Genomic DNA, 20509 nt, shown 5'->3' on the forward strand with positions numbered 1-20509 from the left:
TCTGGAATGAACTCTAATACGGTTTAGGGTTTGTTTAGATGGAATTGACTTTTTTTTTTCTTCTTTACGTTATTCCTATTTTTGTGTGAACTCTATTTTTTTCTTCTTTACGTTATTCCTATTTTCTTATTTACGTTATAAAAAGGCTTATTTTGTGACTTTAGGCCGAATTGAACTTTAAAAAAACAAAAAAGAAAGGGTTACGACTTACGAGTTACGACTAAAAAGAAAGGGTTAAGTAACGCCCAAGCAAAGCTTTCTTCATATTTCTTCGTCTTCCATCCAAAATTACGCGCCTCCCAGTCTCAGGTTTGTCTCGAATCTCATATCCTAGTAAATTAACCACTGATAACGATTTAATTACTCTAACTTTTGTCGTGATATATAATCTACGTATGTTTTTAAGGATCAAAATAAATTAAAAAAAGTTTAACGAACAAAAACAACTCAGTAATTCGTCGGCTGTGTTTGGAAATTAACGAGTTATAATTTGATAGATGCTATTGATTCACGTATGTAGAGTGTGATTATGTTTTATCATCGTAATTAAGAAAAAAATCCTTAATTTTATATAATATTTTGGATGTCTCATTTGTTGGATATGGGCTTTGCCCCCAACAGTTCTGAAAGCCCAACAGAAGATTCCTAAGAAGTTTAGGGTTTGAAGTCTTGGATTTGGTTCATTTGGCTGCAAGGGCAAAATGGTCATTTTACAGAAAGACAGAAGAAGCCCTAGGTCACTGGCCCACTATATATACCAGAGGTTATTGTCATATCAGGAGATCTATTTTTTTGGGAATTTAGAGAGAAAAGAGTAATTATTTTCGTATAAACTGCGCTTAGCTCCTTAATTGTCATTTTCTGTAAACCCTCACTCCAATTCTTCGTTAATAAAAGGACCAGTTCCGATTTATTCCCATTAAGATTCGTATTATTTACATTGTCGGTTTCGTACTTCAACATCATTGGCTTTTTGTTATTTGATGTTTCATGTCAGATACAGGCTTTAATGGGTAAGAATAATCCTAAACCAAGTGGACAAGATTCCAAGAAGGAGAAATTATCAATCTCAGCCTTGCTTGCTTCATCCAGTACTTCCAAGAAGATGACAACATCGTCATCCACTTCTGAGGATATTCCAAAAGCTTCATCCTACATGGATGGCGTTGATCTTCCTCCTTCTGATGATGAAGAAGACGAAGACGTATCTGATGAGGAATAGAGACAGATGGATGCAAGGAGGAAGCACAAGAGCGAGCAAAGGCAACTTGATGATATCTTTGTGACTGATAAAGAACAAAAGAAGCGAGAGAAAAAAAGAAAGATTAGCTTTAGAAGCTGCCAGGGGTGGGCGTTCGGGTACCCTATCGGGTTTCGGGTCGGTATTTCGGGTTTTCGGGTTTTCGGGTTTAGAATTATAAGACCCATTCGGGTAATTTTAGATTTCGGGTCGGGTTCGGGTAAACACCCATCGGGTTCGGGTTACACCCAAACTACCAAACTAAACAAACTGATTGTAATCATCAAATATAAAAAAGTCAACTTCATCATACCATATTGAGTTCAACAAAAAGAAATGACAAATCCAAACACAAAAACAATAAGTTCATAAACCAATAGTTCTTGATTTCCTGAAACATGAAATGACACCAAATTTAAAGTTAGAATCATATAATCTATCTAAACTAATATATGAAAATTGGCACATATGAAAATTAAAACTAATTTACCTAGTAACAGAGATTAGAGAACTTGCAAACTGTCTTACTTTTCTTGTGATGTCATGGTCAGGGTTGCAAAATCTGAAAATATAATGAATAAATACAGATTGTAAATGTTAAGTAAAATAGAAGGAAAAAAAATTAAAGAACAAAGATACACACCTTTCTCAAGTTGATCTTCATATTCGAATTCATCAAGTATTTGTGCATTGGTAAGCATTTTTGATTCAATTTTAATATCTTGTTTCATCCATTGTTCTGTACACATCAAAACCTCAACCATATAGTGAGTTAGACAACTCCTATATGGGTTTATTATCCTCCCACTAGTGCTAAAAGCGCTCTCAGATGCAACAGAAGACACTTGCATAGCAAATAAATCTCTAGCCATCTCTAACAAAATGGGATACTTGCAACTGTTTATTTTCCACCAAGAGAGTACATCATACTCCATTCCAAGCATCACTTCAGGGTTCTCTACTTTGTCTTTGAGATATGAATCCAACTCATTTTTGTCTCTAACACCAATCTCTTTTAGCAAAGTATTGTACCGATGCTCAATCTTATGCCTACGGTAACCAAGATCATTATCAACGCCATCCATTCTATTTGCTTGGAAATCTTGAGTAGACTGAGATGATTGGACATTTTCCTTTTTACCATATCTTTCGCTATACTCTTTGAACATACTCTCTAGAATGGTAAGAACTGACTCATACAACCCCTTAGACTGTGTAGAGTCTTCTCCATACAACTTGTCAAAACACATTTTTGCAAACTGCATCTTCTTTCTTGGATCAAAGACAATAACTATTACCAACATCTTGTTGATGTTCTTCAAGCCATCCCAATACTTATCAAATTTCTTAAACATTTCTTGAGCTTTCACCCTCAGATCACTATCAGAGTTGTTACAAAGCAATTGAAGCTCTGATGCTATGTTCACTATCTCACCATAACACTTGTGTGCATTCAGAGTTGTAGAAGCTGAGACTACCAATGTGGAATCGTAAAAAGTGTTTAGGAACTTATTTAGCCTTTGAACTGCACGCCAATCAGCCATTGAAGGAGGTCCAATCCATTTTTTACCACCTATAACCTCCATGAAATGATCATTGTACATTTTGTCTTCAAGCTCCATCTTATTAAAAGTTTCCTTGTACTTAACTGCCCTTGACAACATCAAATATGTGGAATTCCATCTAGTTGTTACATCTAATGGCAAACAGCCCCTTGTCATCCTACTAGATTCTACCTTAAGATCAAATGCATCTTGCCTTCTGCCTCCTGATCTAAAATATAATATAGCATTACGGATTGCAGCCACACTATCATCTATTTTATCCAATCCGTCCCTCACAATCAAATTAATAATATGACCAGCACATCTCATATGTAAAAAATCCCCTTTCATCACTAAAGAATCATCAGATATCAAAGAGAAGCTGGATTCAAACGTTGACAATGCATTACTATTAGCTGTTGCATTGTCCACAGTGACACAAAATACCTTCTCTATTCCCCAGTCAGCTAAGCATTCAAGAAGGACTTTAGCAATGGTAATACCTTTATGATCTGTGACATATTTGAACCCTATGATCAGCTTCTTTAACCGCCAGTGAGCATCAATGTAATGTGCTGTTATAACCATATAACTTGAACCTAAAAAGAGAAAGAAAGATTCAGCCAAATAACACAATAAACAAATCTAAAAAAAATGAAACAAGCTACTGATTAAAATAAACATTACCAGTGATCTCACACTTCCAAATATCTGTTGTAAGTGAGACTCTTTGCTTGTTAGTTAGGAACCATTGTTTCATAGTAGCCTTCCTATCAACATAAATGTGAACAATGTCTCTTGTTGCTGTTCTTCTTGAGTGAGGTTTGTACAAGTTTACCTTGATGATATACATAGAGAAACATACTTCTATTAAGTAAGATACAAAAAAAATAAGTAGATTAAAAAAAGGATTAAAAAAAAATTGATTACCTTGTCACAAAAGTGTTTCCAAGCCATGCTTTCAATGAAAGCATCACAAGCATCTCATTTGATGCTTCTCTGAAAATCTTCTCAGACACTTTTCCACTCTGAAAATTCCCTTGTAAATTAATAACTTGCTGAGCCTTATCTTCTTTTTCTTGCCATGCCTTGTATGACTTACAGATATGAAGATGATTCCACAGGTTTTTAGTCCCTGACTTTGATGGACATGAGTATTCTTTCTTGCAATAGTGACAAACACACTTGTCACGGTTTTGTTTTCTTGTGAAATGATCCCATACATTTGACCTTGGGGGGATTATCTTCTTTTCTTTAGGTTGTTCAGAAGTAGCTCCATTTTCTTGTGTATGTTTCCTTTTGCCCCTTCGATCCTGAGCTGGAGTCATTTCCTCTTCTTCTTGTTCATGTTCTTCATTATCTCTAGCATCTTGGTTCGGAGATGATGATGAATCCATCTGGAAATAAAAAAACATACTAAATCAGAATTCTTAAACAAAAGCATAATGTGTATCCAGTTTTAATCATGCTTCTAATTATTATAACTCAGATTAATTAATTGTTCGTTGACTCCACTACTAAAACAAATTCAGAATTGAGGCCAAAAATAATTAAAGTACAAAAGAAACACATACACACAAGCAATGAAATGGAAGAAAACCACTCCAACACTTTAAATTAATTCTCGTGGAGTTGATGATGAATCTATCAAGCAAAAAAACATAGACACACACACACAAGCATGAATTTAAATATAATTGATACTAGACTACAACACAACACTCGTAATAAAGAATTCAAATAGCTTAAATTAAATTCATATTGTTAGTTTCTGTGTTAAGTTATTTGATAAAATCGACGAAGAAGAAGGTGATTTACCTGATTTGCTTTGAGATCTCAGATGGAGGAGAGTTGGGGAACGATGAGAATGATTCTTTTAGGGTTTCCAGTTTGTTAAATTGGGGGATTTTCTGGTTGGTTTGAATATCACAGAAATCGGGATATGGCAAGTTGAGAATCAAGAGAAACAAGAAATCGGGAATGTTATGATCTTATGGATGCTTTCGGGTGTTTAATCGGGTGTTAGAGTATACCCGATCGGGTTCGGGTACCCATTTTGTTTAATATGAACACCCGATCAGATAGTTTGGATGATTTATACCCGACCCAAATTGCTTACTTTGGGTACGGGTTCGGGTTCGGGTATCGGGTGCGGGTATTTTGCCCACCCCTAGAAGCTGCACAGATTGCAAAGACGAAGAGGTCGTTGGAGGACGACCGCGATGGATACGTTGTTGTTATTGGAAGCAAGACCTCGTTGCTTGAAGGACAAGACAAGGCGAGTGCTAATGTTAGATATATAAACATCGATTCTTTTTCTGTCTCTTGTCGTGGTAAAGTACTTCTCAGTGACACCTCTGTTAAAATATCACATGGTAAAAGGTATGGACTGTTTGGACCAAACGGAATGGGGAAGTCTACACTGTTAAAGCTTTTAGCTTGGAGGAAGATTCCAGTTCCAAAGAATATTGATGTTCTTCTTGTTGATCAAGAGGCGGTAGGTAATGAAAAGAGTGCTCTGGATGCAGTTCTTTCCGCTAATGAAGAGTTGGTTAAGCTACGGGAAGAGGCTGAAGCTCTCAACAAGAATGATGGTGGTGATACTGATAATGGAGAAAAGCTTTCTGAATTGTACGACAGGCTGCAAATTTTGGGGTCAGATGTTGTTGATGCGGAGGCGTCCAAGATTCTGCGGGGGTTAGGATTCACACAAGATATGCTACAGTATCCAACTAGGAAACTAAGTGGTGGCATGAGGATGTGTGTTTCCTTAGCTAGAGCTCTCTTTATGAAGCCTACTCTTTTGTTGTTAGATGAACCAACCAACCTTCTTGACCTGAGAGTTGTTCTTTGGTTAGAGGGGTATTTGCTTCGGTGGAAGACAACTCTAGTTGTTGTTTCACATTACCAGGACTTCCTCAACGCAGTGTGCACAGATATAATTCATCTGCATGATCATAAACTCGGCTACTATAGTGGTAACTTCACTGATTTCGAACGTAAATATAAGCTGAAACGCAATGAGGTGAATAAAAAGTTTGAGATCCTCGACAAACAGATGAAAGCAGCTAAGAGGTCTGGAAACCGGGATCAACATAATAAGGTAGAGGAAAAGGCGGCCAAAGCAACAAAAGGTTCAAAACAATGGAGAGACTATAGCGTGGTGCTCCATTTCCCGGAACCAACGCAGCTCCCTCCTCCTCTTATGATCAAGGGTAGCTTCAGTTACCCCGACGGGAAAGATAATAACAAGCCAGGCTTCAGGCTCTCAGATGTTGATGTAGGTATCGATATGGAGACAAGGGTCGTGATAGTTGGACGTAACGGAGGGGGGAAGTCAACTCTTTTGAAACTTCTTGCGGGAGAATTAGTTCCAACCGAAGGTGAAGTGAAAAGAAGCCAGGAGCTTAGGATTGGCTGGTATTCTCAGCACTTTGTTGACCTCTTGACGATGGATGAAACACCTGTTGAGTATCTTCTTCGTCTTTATCCTGACCAAGAAGGATGTAGCAAGCAAGAAGCAGTGCGCGCTAAACTAGGCAAGTTTGGGCTACCAAGTAACAGCCACTTGACTCCGATTGATAAATTTTCTGGAGGGCAAAAGGCTAGAGTTGTGTTAACCTCGATATCAATGTCTAACCCACAGATTCTGCTTCTTGACGAGCCAACGAGTCATTTAGACACGCAGACTATGGATGCTTTGGCGGATGCATTAGATGAGTTCACAGGTGGAGTTGTGTTGGTGAGTCATGACTCGAGACTCATATCGCGTGTCTGTTCGAACGAGGAGAAGAGTCAGATTTGGGTTGTGGAAGACGGGAATATGACTATATACCCCGGTTCATTTAAAGAGTACAAAAAAGAGCTCCAAAGAGAAATCAAAGCAGAGCTTGATGAGTGAAGTCTTTTTTCTTGTTGTTGGCTTTTAAGATTAAAAAACTCAGTTTCCTTCGTTATATATCTGGTTTAATTACATGACACCATTAGAGACTTCAAGTGTTGCATACATTTGTTTCTTATTTTACAGAATTTACAGTCTTGCAGAGGACTTTGAATTCAAAAAACATGTGATTTGATTATACAAGTTGCAGAGGACTTTACAAGACTTTGAACATAAGAAGAACAAGCAAAAAAGCAAAGCTTTTGTGCGTGTATTTCATACAAATTGATTCATAATGTGCATACACAGTTTTGTAGTAACAAGAAAAAGCTTTCCCTAAGTCTAATGAATGGGAAGAGTAGTCTATTTCCTTTTTATGCTTGCAGTAGTACCCTCTCCCTTTGTCTCATTGAATCATCAACAAAATCTTGCTTGAATTGTCTTAAGGTCAGACTAAATTAAAGCGCACTATTGCAACCTGAATCATTTACAAAAGTCCAAAATCACTTAATTCATCATCGCAAATATAAGAAACCAAAGGTAAAAGACCAACACCAAACATACAAGTATAACCTAAAACAGAGTTTATTGGTCTTTTTCATCTCATTATACAAGTAGTCCGTAGGTTTGCTCTTAGTTTTGTTTCATATGTATTGGTCCATTGTGTTGTAAACTAGAGAATTTAGGAAGTGAAATCTCTTAGTCTTATTGATTAATGTCGAGGTTACAAGTATATATAATAGGAGTACAAGGGCTAAAGCCCATAAAGCAATCGAGTACATAAGATAGGCCATGGGCCGTAAAGCAATGGCCATGGGCCGTAAACGTGCGGACAGTAAATGGGTCGTAAGGCCATGTCCTAACGGACTATGAGCGGGCCGGTCTATAGAGTCCACTAAGTGTTTTACAACACTCCCCCTTGGACGAGATGACCGTGCCATGTTGGATGGGATTGCTGCAATGTGCTTAGGGGATGCTGCCTCATTAAAACCTTACCAGGAAAACCCAATGGGACAAAACCTTGGTGAAGGAAAAAGAGTACAGCACACATTGCTCCCCCTGATCCAAACATCACTCCAGGTCCAGAAGTCTCCGCATCCCAATCTTGTGCGTGAGCTTCCTGAACGTCAATGTCGGCAATGCTTTGGTGAAGAGATCGGCTGAGTTGTCGCAGGACTGTACTTGCACCACTTGAACTTCTCCGGCCTTTTGTAGTTCATGTGTGAAGAAGAACTTCGGCAGTATGTGCTTCGTCCGATCTCCCTTGATATATCCTTCCTTGAGCTGTGCGATGCAAGCCGTATTGTCCTCGTAGATGACGCTTGCACCCTTGCTGTCTTCTAAACCGCTATCCGTCCGAATATGCTGAGTCATAGACCGCAACCAAACACACTCACGGCTGGCTTCATGAATGGCTAGGATCTCCGCGTGATTTGACGATGTGGCCACGAGAGTCTGCTTCATTGAACGCCAAGAGATCGCCGTACCGCCGTGCGTAAACACATAACCTGTTTGTGACTTACCGTTGTGTGGATCGAATAGGTAACCTGCATCAGCAAAACCAACTAGACCATCTTTGTTATGGTTAGTATAAAATAAACCAAAATCAACCGTCCCTCGCAGGTACCTTAGGACGTGTTTAATACCATTCCAGTGCCGTATAGTTGGACAAGAACTATATCTTGCTAGGAGGTTCACGGCAAAGCATATGTCCGGCCTAGTGTGGCTGGCCAGGAACATTAACGCTCCTATAGCACTGAGGTAAGGCACTTCAGGTCCAAGAATTTCTTCATTGGCCTTCTTAGGAGCAAATGGATCTTTATCCAAGTCTAAGCTTCTAACAACCATTGGGCTAGTCAATGGATGAGCTTGCTCCATATTAAATCTCTTGAGTACTTTTTTTGTATATGCCTTTTGATGCACAAGGATCCCATTATTTACGTACTCAAGGTGTAATCCCAAACAGAATTTAGTTTTGCCTAGGTCTTTCATCTCAAATTCTTTCTTGAGGTATTCGACAGTTTGGGCGATTTCCCCAGAGGTACCGAGGATGTTTAAATCATCCACGTAGACTGCTATTATCACAAATCCTTTGTTTGCAAACTTCTTTATGAATATACATGGACTGATTGGGTCGTTCTTATAGCCTTTCTTGGCTAAATAATCACTTAGTCGGTTATACCACATTCGACCACTTTGTTTCAGTCCATAAAGCGATTTGTCTAGCCTTATGCAGTATTGGTCTCGAGTACCACTTTTACCTTTATGTTCTATACCCTCTGGTAATCTCATATATATCTCATTATCCAGTGGACCATATAAATAGGCGGTTACAACATCCATTAACCGTAAATCCAAATTTTCTTTTATGGCCAGACTTATTAGATATCTAAAAGTCGTTGCATCCATCACAGGGGAGTATGTCTCCTCATAATCTATGCCGGGTCTTTGAGAGAATCCTTGTGCTACAAGCCGTGCTTTGTATCTCACTATCTCATTTTTCTCATTTCTTTTTCTTACAAAGACCCACTTGTGTCCAACTGGTTTAATGGTAGGTGTCGTCCTTAAGATCGGACCAAACACACTTCTCTTCTTTAAAGAGTTTAACTCCACATCAATGGCTTCTTTCCATTTAAGCCAATCTTTACTTTGAGTGCACTCTAATATGGATGCGGGTTCTAGATCCTCATTTATTTCAAGTGCTACCTTGTTTATAAATATTTCATCAATGTCGACATTTTTCCGGTTCCATTTTATTCCAGACATTATGTAATTGATTGGTACTTCATTGTTATCAATTCCTTCAGGTTCTTGAAGTTCAGCGTCCTGAACTTCACCTGGTACATTAATTATTTCCGCGGCCATGTCTGGTTTTTCGGTAATTCCCTGAACCTCGGTCTGTTTTGCACCTTTAGACTTTCGAGGATTTTTATCTTTGGAACCTAACGGTCTACCTCGTTTCAAACGTGGTTTAGACTCTGTAGCAACTTGTTTATTGTGTTCATTTTGAACATCAATACGCACTGGTGCATTGCAAGCTGGTATGTACGATTTTGTTACTCTTTTTGGGTCAGCAAAGGAATCTGGCAATTGATTAGCTAGCTGTTGTAAATGTATAATCTTTTGAACCTCTGCATCACATGCTAGAGTTCGAGGATCTTGCCAATTTAAGGATGTTTGATTCCATTTTAATTCTTTGACCAGCTTGCCAGTCTCACCACCTATAGTAGGGAATTCGGACTCAACGAATTGACAGTCCGCGTATCTGGCCTTAAATAGATCTCCTGTCAATGGCTCAAGATACTTTATAATGGTGGGAGACTCATATCCTACATATATTCCCATCCTCCTTTGAGGTCCCATCTTAGTTCTCCGTGGTGGAGCAACGGGTGTATAAACGGCACAACCGAATATTTTGAGATGGGATAAGTTTGGCTCTTGACCCGATAATAGTTGGGATGGTTAATATATGTGTTCACTAGATGGCCTTATGCGTATGAGTTCTGCTGCATGTAAGACCGCGAGTCCCCAAGCCGACACAGGAAGCTTCGATCTCATTAACAATGGTCGAGCTATTAATTGTATACGTTTAATGAAGGATTCAGCTAATCTGTTTTGTGTATGGACATGTGCCACAGGATGTTCCACACTCACCCCCATGGACATACAATAATCATTAAACGCTTGGGATGTAAATTCACCAGCATTATCTAGACGTATCGTCTTTAGTGGAAAGTCTGGAAAGTGTGCTCTTAATCTTATGATTTGAGCCAACAGCCTAGCAAATGCTAGGTTCCTTGTGGATAACAAGCAAACGTGAGACCATCTGGTTGATGCATCGATCATAACCATGAAATATCTAAACGACCCACATGGTGGGTGTATTGGTCCACATATATCACCTTGTATCCTTTCCAGAAAATGCAAAGTCTCTTTTGTGACTTTTACTGGTGATGGTCTTGTAATGAGTTTCCCTTGTGCACATGCTACACAAGTGAGATTTTTAGGGAAAACTCTTTTCTCTTTAAGGTTGTGCCCATTTGAACTCTTAATTACTTTACGCATCATGTTCGAACCCGGGTGACCTAACCGGTCATGCCATAGAGTGAATTGTTCAGTGAACATTTTGTGCTTAGCCATGTTAGCTTCTATCATGTTTATTTTAGCATGGTATAAACCAGTGGCTAGTGCGGGTATAGTCTCTCGGACCTTCTTTTGGCCGTTTACATTTTCAGTAATGTATAGGAATTCTTTAGTTCCTTCACCCTTGGTTTCAACATGATAGCCATTTAATCTTATATCTTTAAAGCTCAATAAGTTTCTCTTAGAGCTGGGTGAGTATAGGGCATCACTTAGTTCAATATGTGTGCCGTTAGGCAACAAAATGTGAGCCTGGCCGTAGCCTTCTATCATGTTGGCTATACCCGCAATTGTGCTAACATTTGCACTTTTCATTTTGAGATCTATGAAATATCTTTTATCTCTTAGTATAGTGTGGCTGGATCCACTGTCCACCACTAGTTCACTCATGTCCTTGGCCATTTCTATAAAGAAGACATAATTTTGTATTTTAATAGGACAATTATAAAATAAAAGAACCATTGCATTTAAATTAAATAATCATCCAATACAATAAAGGAAAATAAAGCATAAAAGCATTGAAATTAAACCGCATTAAAAAGAAAATCAATCATCATCTTGAAGGCAATCGGAAGTCTCTAGCAAGTCGTCATTCTCATGATCGAAGTCTCCTTCATCATCGATGTACGCATAGTTGGCTTCCGGATTTTTCTTTAGAACTTCTTGGTATGCATCAATGAGGTGTTTGGGAGTTCTACAAGTCTTGGACTAGTGGTTTGACATACCACATCTATCGCAGACCGATTTAACCTTGGTACGTGGTTTAAAGGACGTACGGCCCTTACCACCACGTCCGCGGCCTCCTCGGCCGGCCTGTCCGCCACGGCCGCCACGGCCACTACGTCCTCTGCCACCAAGGCCTTGGTCGTAGTGTCTTTCTCTGTGGACATAGTTGGTCTCATGGGGCGCTTTTGGCTCCTTAGACTCCATTGTAGTTTTCTTTCCCAAATCAACCTTATTTGCTTCCGGTAACGGGGCTGTACCAGGAGGTCTCATAGCACTGTTCATCAGCAGCAACTCATCATTCTGCTCAGCTAGCAGTAAACATTCAATGAGTGCCCCAGAATCGGCAAAGCCTTGATGCCGATACTGTTGCTGAAGAACTCTATTGTTAGGGCTGAAAGTAGACAAAGTCTTTTCTATCAGTTCCCTTTCAGTCACCTCTTTTCCACATAACCTAAGGAGTGAGACAATCCTAAAAAGCTCAGAGTTATACTCCTCCACGGATTTGTAATCCTGGATCCTTAGGTTTTTCCAATCAAACTCGGCCTTTGGAAGGAGCACCGTCTTTTGGTGCCCGTAACGGCGTTTAAGCTGTGTCCAAAGGGCGAGTGGATTGTCTATGAAGAGGTACTGGCTCTTGAGACTCTCCGCAATGTGATGGTGCATATGTTGGAGACACTTGTTCTTTTTCTTATCAGTGCTCTCAACTTCCTCATCAATGCAACCAGCTAGGCCATTTGACCTTAGGTGGATTTCGGTGTCTTTCACCCATTCCAAGTAGTTCTTTCCAGAAGCTTGCAAGATGGGATAGTCTAGGCTTTTGAGGTTTGCCATCTGCATATAATATAGACATCCGGTAGTTAGCATGCGATATTTGAGATCGAATCATGCAACAAATATTTATTCAGGTCATGCGGTATTTGAGACCGAAACATGCCTTGGACCATGCGGTATTTGAGACCGAAACATGTCTTGGACCATGCGGTATTTGAGACCGAAACATGTCCCTGGGCCATGCGGTATTTGAGACCGAAACATGCCCTGGGCCATGCGGTATTTGAGACCGAAACATGCCCTTGCCTATTATAGATTTCGTATGGTTTAAATTCATGCATGCAAAGACAACAAAATCAAATATGTATGCATGCAACAATTTCCTTTTTTCTAGATAGGATTTCCTTTTTCTTAAATTTCCTTTTCTTTCTAGGATTTAGTAAATATTGTTTTAAGGGGTTTTAGATAATTACTATAACCGATTAGGAACTTATCCTAATCATAGTTTTAATTTCCGATTTTATGTTTTAAAGTTTATAGGAACTTAACAAAAGTTTTAGTTCAATCGGAATTTTCAAACCCTTAACTCAAGTTTATCAAATTCGGTTTTGAGTTTTAACAATCCTAGAACATGATTCATGCAGCCGAAATTTACATGAACAATTTATGCTTGAATAGATCCTATCTTTATACATGATCCGTTTTTCAATATGATGCATGAATGATCCGGTTTTGATATCCTAGAACATGTTTAAACAACAAAATATTTCTAGGTTCTTATGCATCACAACAAGCAGCAAACAACCAAATTCCATTCATAATATAATTGGTTTTAATTCTCAAGGAATCTAACAACCTAAACGCCAACAGGTTTTAAGTTTTAGGTTTTAAGGATCTTAAACTTTGTTGGTTGTGTACTTGTTTGTCTTAGGGTTCTGTATGTTTAAGTCCAAATTCGGATCATAGGGTTTTAAGAGGGTTCGGCCGTATTTTACCTTTCACCGATTTGGATCTGACTGGATATGGACCGGGAGCTAACAGACCTCGGTTTTAATCTCTCCCTCGCTCACGGACCACGATAGAACCACGCACTAGATCACGAACAGGACCGCGAACTGGATCACGAACAGATTTCGCGGACAGAACAACGAACAACTTCCGCGGACAGAACAACGAACTGCTTCCGCAGATCACGAACAGCTTCCCACGAACCGCTTGGTACTTCTCTCGTCCGGAATCACGAACCGCGAACAAATGAACTCACCCCCGAACTCGGACCACGAACTGCGATCAAGCTGTCGATAGAAGCTTGATCACGAGCTTAAGGTATGCTCGTGAACAAGGAGATCTTCGGACAGAAGAGTGTTTGATCTCGGATGGGAGCAAGAACGAAGACGGTTTAGGGTTTGTGAAAGAGAGAAGAAGATCGGCGGCTGCCTTAGGGTTTTAGGGTTTAGGAAGCGGCGGCTGTTTTTAGATTTTAGGGTTAGAGGCTATCGTGCTGATAACGTGTTGTAAACTAGAGAATTTAGGAAGTGAAATCTCTTAGTCTTATTGATTAATGTCGAGGTTACAAGTATATATAATAGGAGTACAAGGGCTAAAGCCCATAAAGCAATCGAGTACATAAGATAGGCTATGGGCCGTAAAGCAATGGCCATAGACCGTAAACGTGCGGACAGTAAATGGGTCATAAGGCCATGTCCTAACGGACGGTGAGCCGGCCGGTCTATAGAGTCCACTAAATGTTTTACAACACATTGGAGTTTAGGCCGATATTTAGGCCCAATATAAATATATGGAAAGAAGAGACGGACGATTTCTTCTATTTCTCTCTCTCTCTCTCTCTCTCTCTCTGCTTGCTTCCTCACGGACCAGCTTCAATCGCTTTTCTCTGTAATCCATTCATCTACGCAATCTCTCTCACACACTCGGTAAAACTCCCATCTTCTTCCCTTATTTTTGTGGTTTTAGATATCAGTAGAGAGATTGAAAGTTTCGATTGATTTTTTTATCAGATTCGGATCGATTTCTCGTTCTCTGTTTTGGGATTTTGATTTTCTTAAGAGTTGTGCTTTTTCTTTTCCGGGACGAGTGCTAGTTTCATTCCTTCTTTCAATTACTAGGTTTTGTAGATTAGGTTTTTGTCTATTTGTTTGGTGATAAATCTGAAACCTTTGATATCTTTCTGTTGAAACGGCGCCCTAATTATTTCAGAATTAGATCGTAAAAGGATTGAAATTTTGCTTTGAGAACGCATCAGATTTTGTTTATATGAATATATGTTTACTGGGTTTTAATAAAGTTTTAAGCTTTAGCTTTTTGTGACCATTGTCAAGTAGAAAAACCCTAATTTCGGGAGAGCTTTGTTATCAGAACTTTCACCCGTGAGTTTGGTAGTTTTCCAATTTGGTTGCTAGATAATTTGTTTACTTGTTGATGAATATGTTATTAAGAGTTAATTTTTTTTTTTTGATGTCTCATTGTAGATAGAGGTTTAAATGGGTAAGAAGAAGTCAGACGAGAGTGCTGCTACTAGCACGAAGGTGAAACCAAGTGGGAAAGATGCTTCTAAAGATCCAAAAAAGGAGAAATTATCAGTCTCGGCTATGCTTGCAGGCATGGATCAGAAAGATGATAAACCAAAGAAGGGCTCATCATCTAGAACCAAGGCTGCTCCAAAAGCTACTTCCTACACTGATGGCATAGATCTTCCTCCTTCTGATGAAGAAGACGAAGGTGAATCTGATGAGGAGCAGAGACTGAAGGATGAAAGGAGGAAGCAGAAGAGCGAACAAAGGCATCTTGATATCTCTGTTACTGATAAGGAACAAAAGAAGCGAGAGATGAAAGAAAGATTAGCTCTCGAAGCTGCAGAGTTGGCAAAGAGGGAGGCTTTGAGGGACGATCATGATGCATTCACGGTTGTTATTGGAAGTAAGACCTCAGTGCTAGAAGGAGATGACACGGCAGATGCAAATGTTAAAGATATTACAGTCGAATCTTTTTCTGTCTCTGCTCGAGGTAAAGAGCTTTTGAAGAATGCTTCTGTCAAGATATCACATGGTAAAAGGTATGGGTTAGTTGGGCCAAACGGTATGGGGAAGTCTACATTGTTAAAGCTTTTAGCTTGGAGGAAGATTCCAGTTCCGAAAAATATTGATGTTCTTCTTGTCGAGCAAGAGGTGGTAGGTGATGAAAACAGTGCTCTGAATGCAGTTGTTTCTGCCAATGAAGAGTTGGTTAAGCTACGGGAAGAGGTTGAAGCTTTGCAGAAGTCGTCCTCTGGAGCTGATGGAGACAATGTTGATGGCGAGGATGATGACGATACTGGAGAAAAGCTTGCTGAATTGTATGACAGGCTGCAAATTTTGGGTTCAGATGCTGCTGAATCTCAGGCATCCAAAATTCTTGCAGGGTTAGGTTTCTCTAAAGATATGCAAGTGCGTCCAACTCAGTCATTCAGTGGTGGCTGGAGGATGCGAATATCGTTAGCGAGAGCTCTGTTTGTGCAACCTACTCTTTTGTTGTTGGATGAACCCACTAACCATCTTGACCTGAGAGCTGTTCTGTGGTTAGAGGAATATTTGTGTCGCTGGAAGAAGACGCTAGTTGTTGTTTCACATGACCGGGACTTCCTCAACACAGTTTGCACAGATATAATACATCTCCATGACCTGGGTCTTCACTTCTATCGTGGTAGTTTTGATGCTTTTGAAAGCGGATATGAGCAGCGTCGCAAGGAGGTGAATAAAAAATTTGATGTCTACGAGAAACAGATCAAGGCAGCCAAGAGGACTGGAAACCGAGCTCAACAGGAGAAGGTAAAGGACAGGGCCAAGTTTACTGCAGCAAAAGAAGCATCCAAGAGTAAGGGAAAGGGTAAGGCACAGGATGAAGAAGGCCCAGCAGCAGAAGCTCCAAGGAAATGGAGAGATTATAGTGTGGTGTTCCACTTTCCAGAACCAACCGAGCTCACTCCTCCTCTTCTGCAGTTAATTGAGGTTAGCTTCAGCTATCCCAACAGGCCAGATTTCAGGCTCTCGAATGTTGATGTAGGTATCGATATGGGGACAAGGGTTGCTATAGTTGGGCCCAACGGAGCAGGAAAGTCCACTCTATTGAATCTTCTTGCGGGAGATTTAGTTCCAACCGAGGGTGAAATGAGAAGAAGCCAGAAGCTGAGGATTGGCAGGTATTCGCAGCATTTTATTGACCTGTTAACAATGGGGGAAACACCAGTTCAGTATCTTCTTCGTCTTCATCCTGACCAAGAGGGGTTCAGCAAGCAAGAGGCGGTACGAGCGAAGCTAGGCAAGTTTGGGCTACCAAGTCACAATCACTTGTCTCCAATAGCAAAATTGTCTGGAGGACAAAAGGCCAGAGTTGTCTTCACCTCGATCTCAATGTCAAAGCCACACATTTTACTTCTGGACGAGCCTACAAATCACTTAGACATGCAGAGTATAGATGCTTTGGCGGATGCACTAGATGAGTTCACAGGAGGAGTTGTGTTGGTGAGTCACGACTCGAGACTGATATCGCGTGTGTGTGCGGAAGAGGAGAATAGTCAAATCTGGGTTGTAGAAGACGGAACGGTGAATTTCTTCCCAGGTTCATTTGACGAGTACAAGGAAGATCTCCAAAGAGAAATCAAAGCTGAGGTTGATGAGTGAAGTTTTGTTGTTGTTGGCTTGTGAGGTAATCTCAAACTCTTTTATGTTTTATAAGACAGTTAAAAAAGTTTTGGACAATTTTTTTTTAGCCATTGTGTGCTTTCACTATATACATCGGTCTCCCCATATTACATATCTTGAGTGTAGTGTTATGTTTTGGGGAAGAAAACAGAAGACGTGTTTAATTCTTTTTCATCAGTGTGTTCTATTAGAGTCAATGAGTCATAATAAACAGCAAAGTTTTCTTTTATTTTAGCTGTCTGAATTTTTTTGTTTAATTTCTCTCTTGTTTATAAAGCCTCTCAATATTATCTCTCGTGAAAACTGTTTTTAGTGTCTGTGGGTTGTTGATATTGGAGTTCATTTTTTCAGTGTGCCACTAATTGTTATAAACGACGGCTCATCTCTTTCGCTTTCCTCTCTGTTTCAAAACACTCTGTTTCGTAACTTTCTCTGATGTTTTGTGGCTGTCGTTAATGTCAAAAAGAAATATATATGGGGCGTGAAAAGAAAAACCTTGATTGCCCCCTATGTGTTGTCTTTTTTTGGGTGCACATATTTCATTTTTGGTCCGGATTGAATTCATCTGGAAGTCTGGAACAATCACAAACAATTCTTTTTTCTGCAAATGTTTGTGATTAGAAGTTAGAACCGAGTGTCGTCAACAATTACGATCATAATCACAAAGGAAATAGAAAAAGAAAAATTAGAACCGCGTCCGTTAAACATGGTTTGTTTTGGTTTTCCAACATTCGGTCTTTATGAATGAGCCCAACGGTAGAGAGGACGTCAAAAGTTAAAGTCGATGATTATTGGTCAAAGTCAACTAGAATTGTCTCTGATCGAAACTGAAAAAAAAAACACTAGTACAGTAAAACCTCTATAAATTAATAATGTTGACACTGCAAAATTTTATTAATTTATAGAAATTTTATTTTATGAATAAATTAATAATTTATAGAAATTTTTTTTCTGACTATAGACTATAGAAATATTTTATATAGTCAATTACAAAGAAAATAACAATTCTCATGTTTTTAAGAAAAAAACTAAAAATTTTTGATATAGTAAAAATATTAGAAATAAGGTCTAACAAAATTAATATGCATAGATATACATATATTATGACAATTTTATATAATTATTAATTTATACTATTGTCGGTACTATATATTTATCAAGTATTTAAAAAAAATATTATCTTATTTTTTTGGTCGGAAAAAATTATTATCTTATTATATTATCGAATTGTGTCCAAAATTACATTGATCTCAACTTGGGACCGGAGAAATTTATTAATTTACAGAGAGTATTAATTTATCGGATATTAATTTATAGAGGTTTTATTGTCTTGTATTGTCTTTGTTTAAAGTCACATTATTATTATGATATTTTTATTCAAGTTAAATGAAAGAGAAAATGCATGCGATGATTATAAATCAAATTCATTAAAAAAAAAGGACTGGTTTCTTTTACAAGGATGAGAAGAAATCTTCAAAAATAAGAAAGAGGGTATGATCTTTAAAAATCATACCCTTATTATTACAACGAAAGTAAAAAGTCTTTTTATTATTTATAAATTAATTATTATTGAGAACTTTAAGGTTGGACAGCAGCAGCAGCATTTCCACTGGTTTCTCCTTGAGTTTGCTTAGCACGATCATAACGAGACACCCATTTGGTCAACACATACTCAGCTCTCCTCCACGGTGGCATAGACAGCCCTTTCTTCCTCAAGCTATTCTTTGCAGCTTCAGACACAAATACCACAAGCTTCTTCAGCCTATCCACTTGTCCAACATAGACGTAAGGCAGTGTCTTGGATATCGACTTGTAAGTCTTACTTGGTCGAGCTATCTCAAACTTGGACTGGAAGTCAATGTCGATCAAAACTCTTTGATCTCCAATCATAACATCCAAATACTGATACTCCCCTGTTTACAACACAAATCAAGTGTTATTTACCTTAACGATTTTGCAACTTTGTCATAAGAATGGATCAAATGAAGAAAACATACCAGCAGGAACAGGACACGATCTCGATTTCGATTTCTCCCAGCGAGATTTGCAAACTGCTGCATCATAGCCTAAAGCCACCAATTCATCAGCAACAGCTTTTAATGTTGAATCATCTTTAGTCTCAACAAGCTCCGTTGCTTTAGTCTCAAGATCACTCTCAGCAACGTTAGCACAGAGTAACAGACTCTACAAAACATTGTATAAAAAAACTCTGTTTTAATATCAGATGTCAAAGATCAAACATGGGAGAGATATCATAAAATCATTTCAATACCTTGAGGCTTCGAAGGACTCCGCTGGAAGAAGAAATCTCTTCGTCTTCGTCGGAGCTATCAGTGCCACTTCCACTGAAGCAGTTGCAGTGGTTACGACCGACACAACGTGATTGTTTCTCACTGTCTGGATCCTCCATGTATTTCTCAACCATATTCCTCAAACAGACAGAGCCCGGTTCGAATTCTTCCGAGTTGCCTCTCGCAAGCGGTGAATCCACACCTGAGAAGCTCTTCAGACTGAACTGACGTTCAAAGAGTCGCTTCAGTCGAGATCTTGGCCCTTGTCTCATCGCAGGCGCCGGCTCTGGCTCCTTGGCTACACCGTCGACGTTGATAGGTCGGACTTTTGAACGGAAAGGCATTTTTTTCTTGTTCTTTTCAAAATCGTTCAAAACAAAACCCTACGACGAAAAAAAAAATTACTCACTCTTACGTCCAAAAATGTCAGAGAAATAAAAAGAGATCAATCGTTCTTCGCTTCCAACAGGAAAGAGAGAAAAAAGCTGGAGGAGTCACAAAACTCAAAAATAAATAAAAAAATAATTAGTTGAGAAAATATACAAATGTTTATGATTGATTCATTTAAAGGTTTCACGACGAAGGTTTGAGAGGCATAAAATTAGAGAAAGAAAACACAAACAAAATAAAGGAAAAGGAAAAAGATCACTTGAATGGAGGGTTTATTTAGATACGGATTGATACTCGACGACACGAAAACGTCATGCTTTTAATGCCTTTTTGATTTTTGATTTTGTTTTGGTTTTAATTATATATACAAGGATGTGATTCACTATGTGGATGATGGTTGATGCATAGGAGGTCAAAATCTTTTTGTAAGGGGAAGAAGATGTTTTGCTAAATTCTTAGGGGAAGAAGAAAGCAATGTTTGATGCTTCTTATATAGGAGAAATGGGTAATAAAAGACCCTTGTCTATTTACCAAATTGGCAAATAAGCAAGTCTCTATGGATTACGTGTTCGTTTTTTACTGGTACGTCACTAATACTGCATGTTTTTGATGTAAACCGGTGTGTAACGCTCACGGTTTACATTTCATAATGGTCTTTATTTATATGAGTTAACATTTTTAAAATGAAAGATAAACCAAAAAAAGTTTAAAGTTAAATCCAAATTACATTTTGCAAAAGCAAAAAGTTTGATGTAAATCTTTTTTTACTAAAACATTTTATGTCAAGTTTACAGTTTTCAACTATTCATGAGACACACACACAATCATAT

At 38.8% G+C, this 20509-nt stretch overlaps 3 protein-coding genes and 1 pseudogene across 4 annotated transcripts; 2 read left to right on the forward strand and 2 right to left on the reverse strand.

Annotated features, from left to right (window-relative positions):
• Nucleotides 1-537: 537 nt before the first annotated feature.
• LOC104784063 (ABC transporter F family member 4-like) lies at nucleotides 538-6685 on the forward strand (annotated as a pseudogene).
• Nucleotides 6686-11350: 4665 nt separating this feature from the next.
• LOC104699222 (uncharacterized) lies at nucleotides 11351-12361 on the reverse strand. The gene is made up of 3 exons (XM_087509501.1): nucleotides 12159-12361; nucleotides 11555-11981; nucleotides 11351-11512 (listed from the first exon to the last, which is right to left on the reverse strand). Exons 1-3 carry the CDS (start codon nucleotides 12359-12361, stop codon nucleotides 11351-11353), a joined length of 792 nt encoding a protein of 263 aa, XP_087365627.1.
• Nucleotides 12362-14066: 1705 nt separating this feature from the next.
• LOC104781323 (ABC transporter F family member 4) lies at nucleotides 14067-17227 on the forward strand. Its single transcript, XM_010505964.3, has 2 exons — nucleotides 14067-14235; nucleotides 14791-17227. The coding sequence occupies exon 2, from the start codon at nucleotides 14803-14805 to the stop codon at nucleotides 16975-16977; it is 2175 nt and encodes a 724-aa protein (XP_010504266.1). The 5' UTR covers nucleotides 14067-14235; nucleotides 14791-14802; the 3' UTR covers nucleotides 16978-17227.
• Nucleotides 17228-18406: 1179 nt separating this feature from the next.
• On the reverse strand, nucleotides 18407-20309 carry LOC104781324 (uncharacterized). 2 transcript variants are annotated; one of them, XM_010505966.3, is made up of 4 exons: nucleotides 19939-20309; nucleotides 19271-19672; nucleotides 18996-19182; nucleotides 18407-18911 (listed from the first exon to the last, which is right to left on the reverse strand). In XM_010505966.3, the coding sequence occupies exons 2-4, from the start codon at nucleotides 19631-19633 to the stop codon at nucleotides 18577-18579; spliced, it is 885 nt and encodes a 294-aa protein (XP_010504268.1). In that variant the 5' UTR covers nucleotides 19634-19672; nucleotides 19939-20309; the 3' UTR covers nucleotides 18407-18576. The 2 variants fall into 2 exon arrangements, with proteins under 2 accessions (XP_010504268.1, XP_010504269.1); XM_010505967.3 differs by having other exon boundaries at nucleotides 19833-20141.
• Between the last annotated feature and the right edge of the window lie 200 nt (nucleotides 20310-20509).

The sequence above is a fragment of the Camelina sativa genome, chromosome 4 (assembly GCF_030686135.1).
Source record: "Camelina sativa cultivar CO46 ecotype springtype chromosome 4, ASM3068613v1".
Classification (NCBI taxonomy): domain Eukaryota; kingdom Viridiplantae; phylum Streptophyta; class Magnoliopsida; order Brassicales; family Brassicaceae; genus Camelina; species Camelina sativa.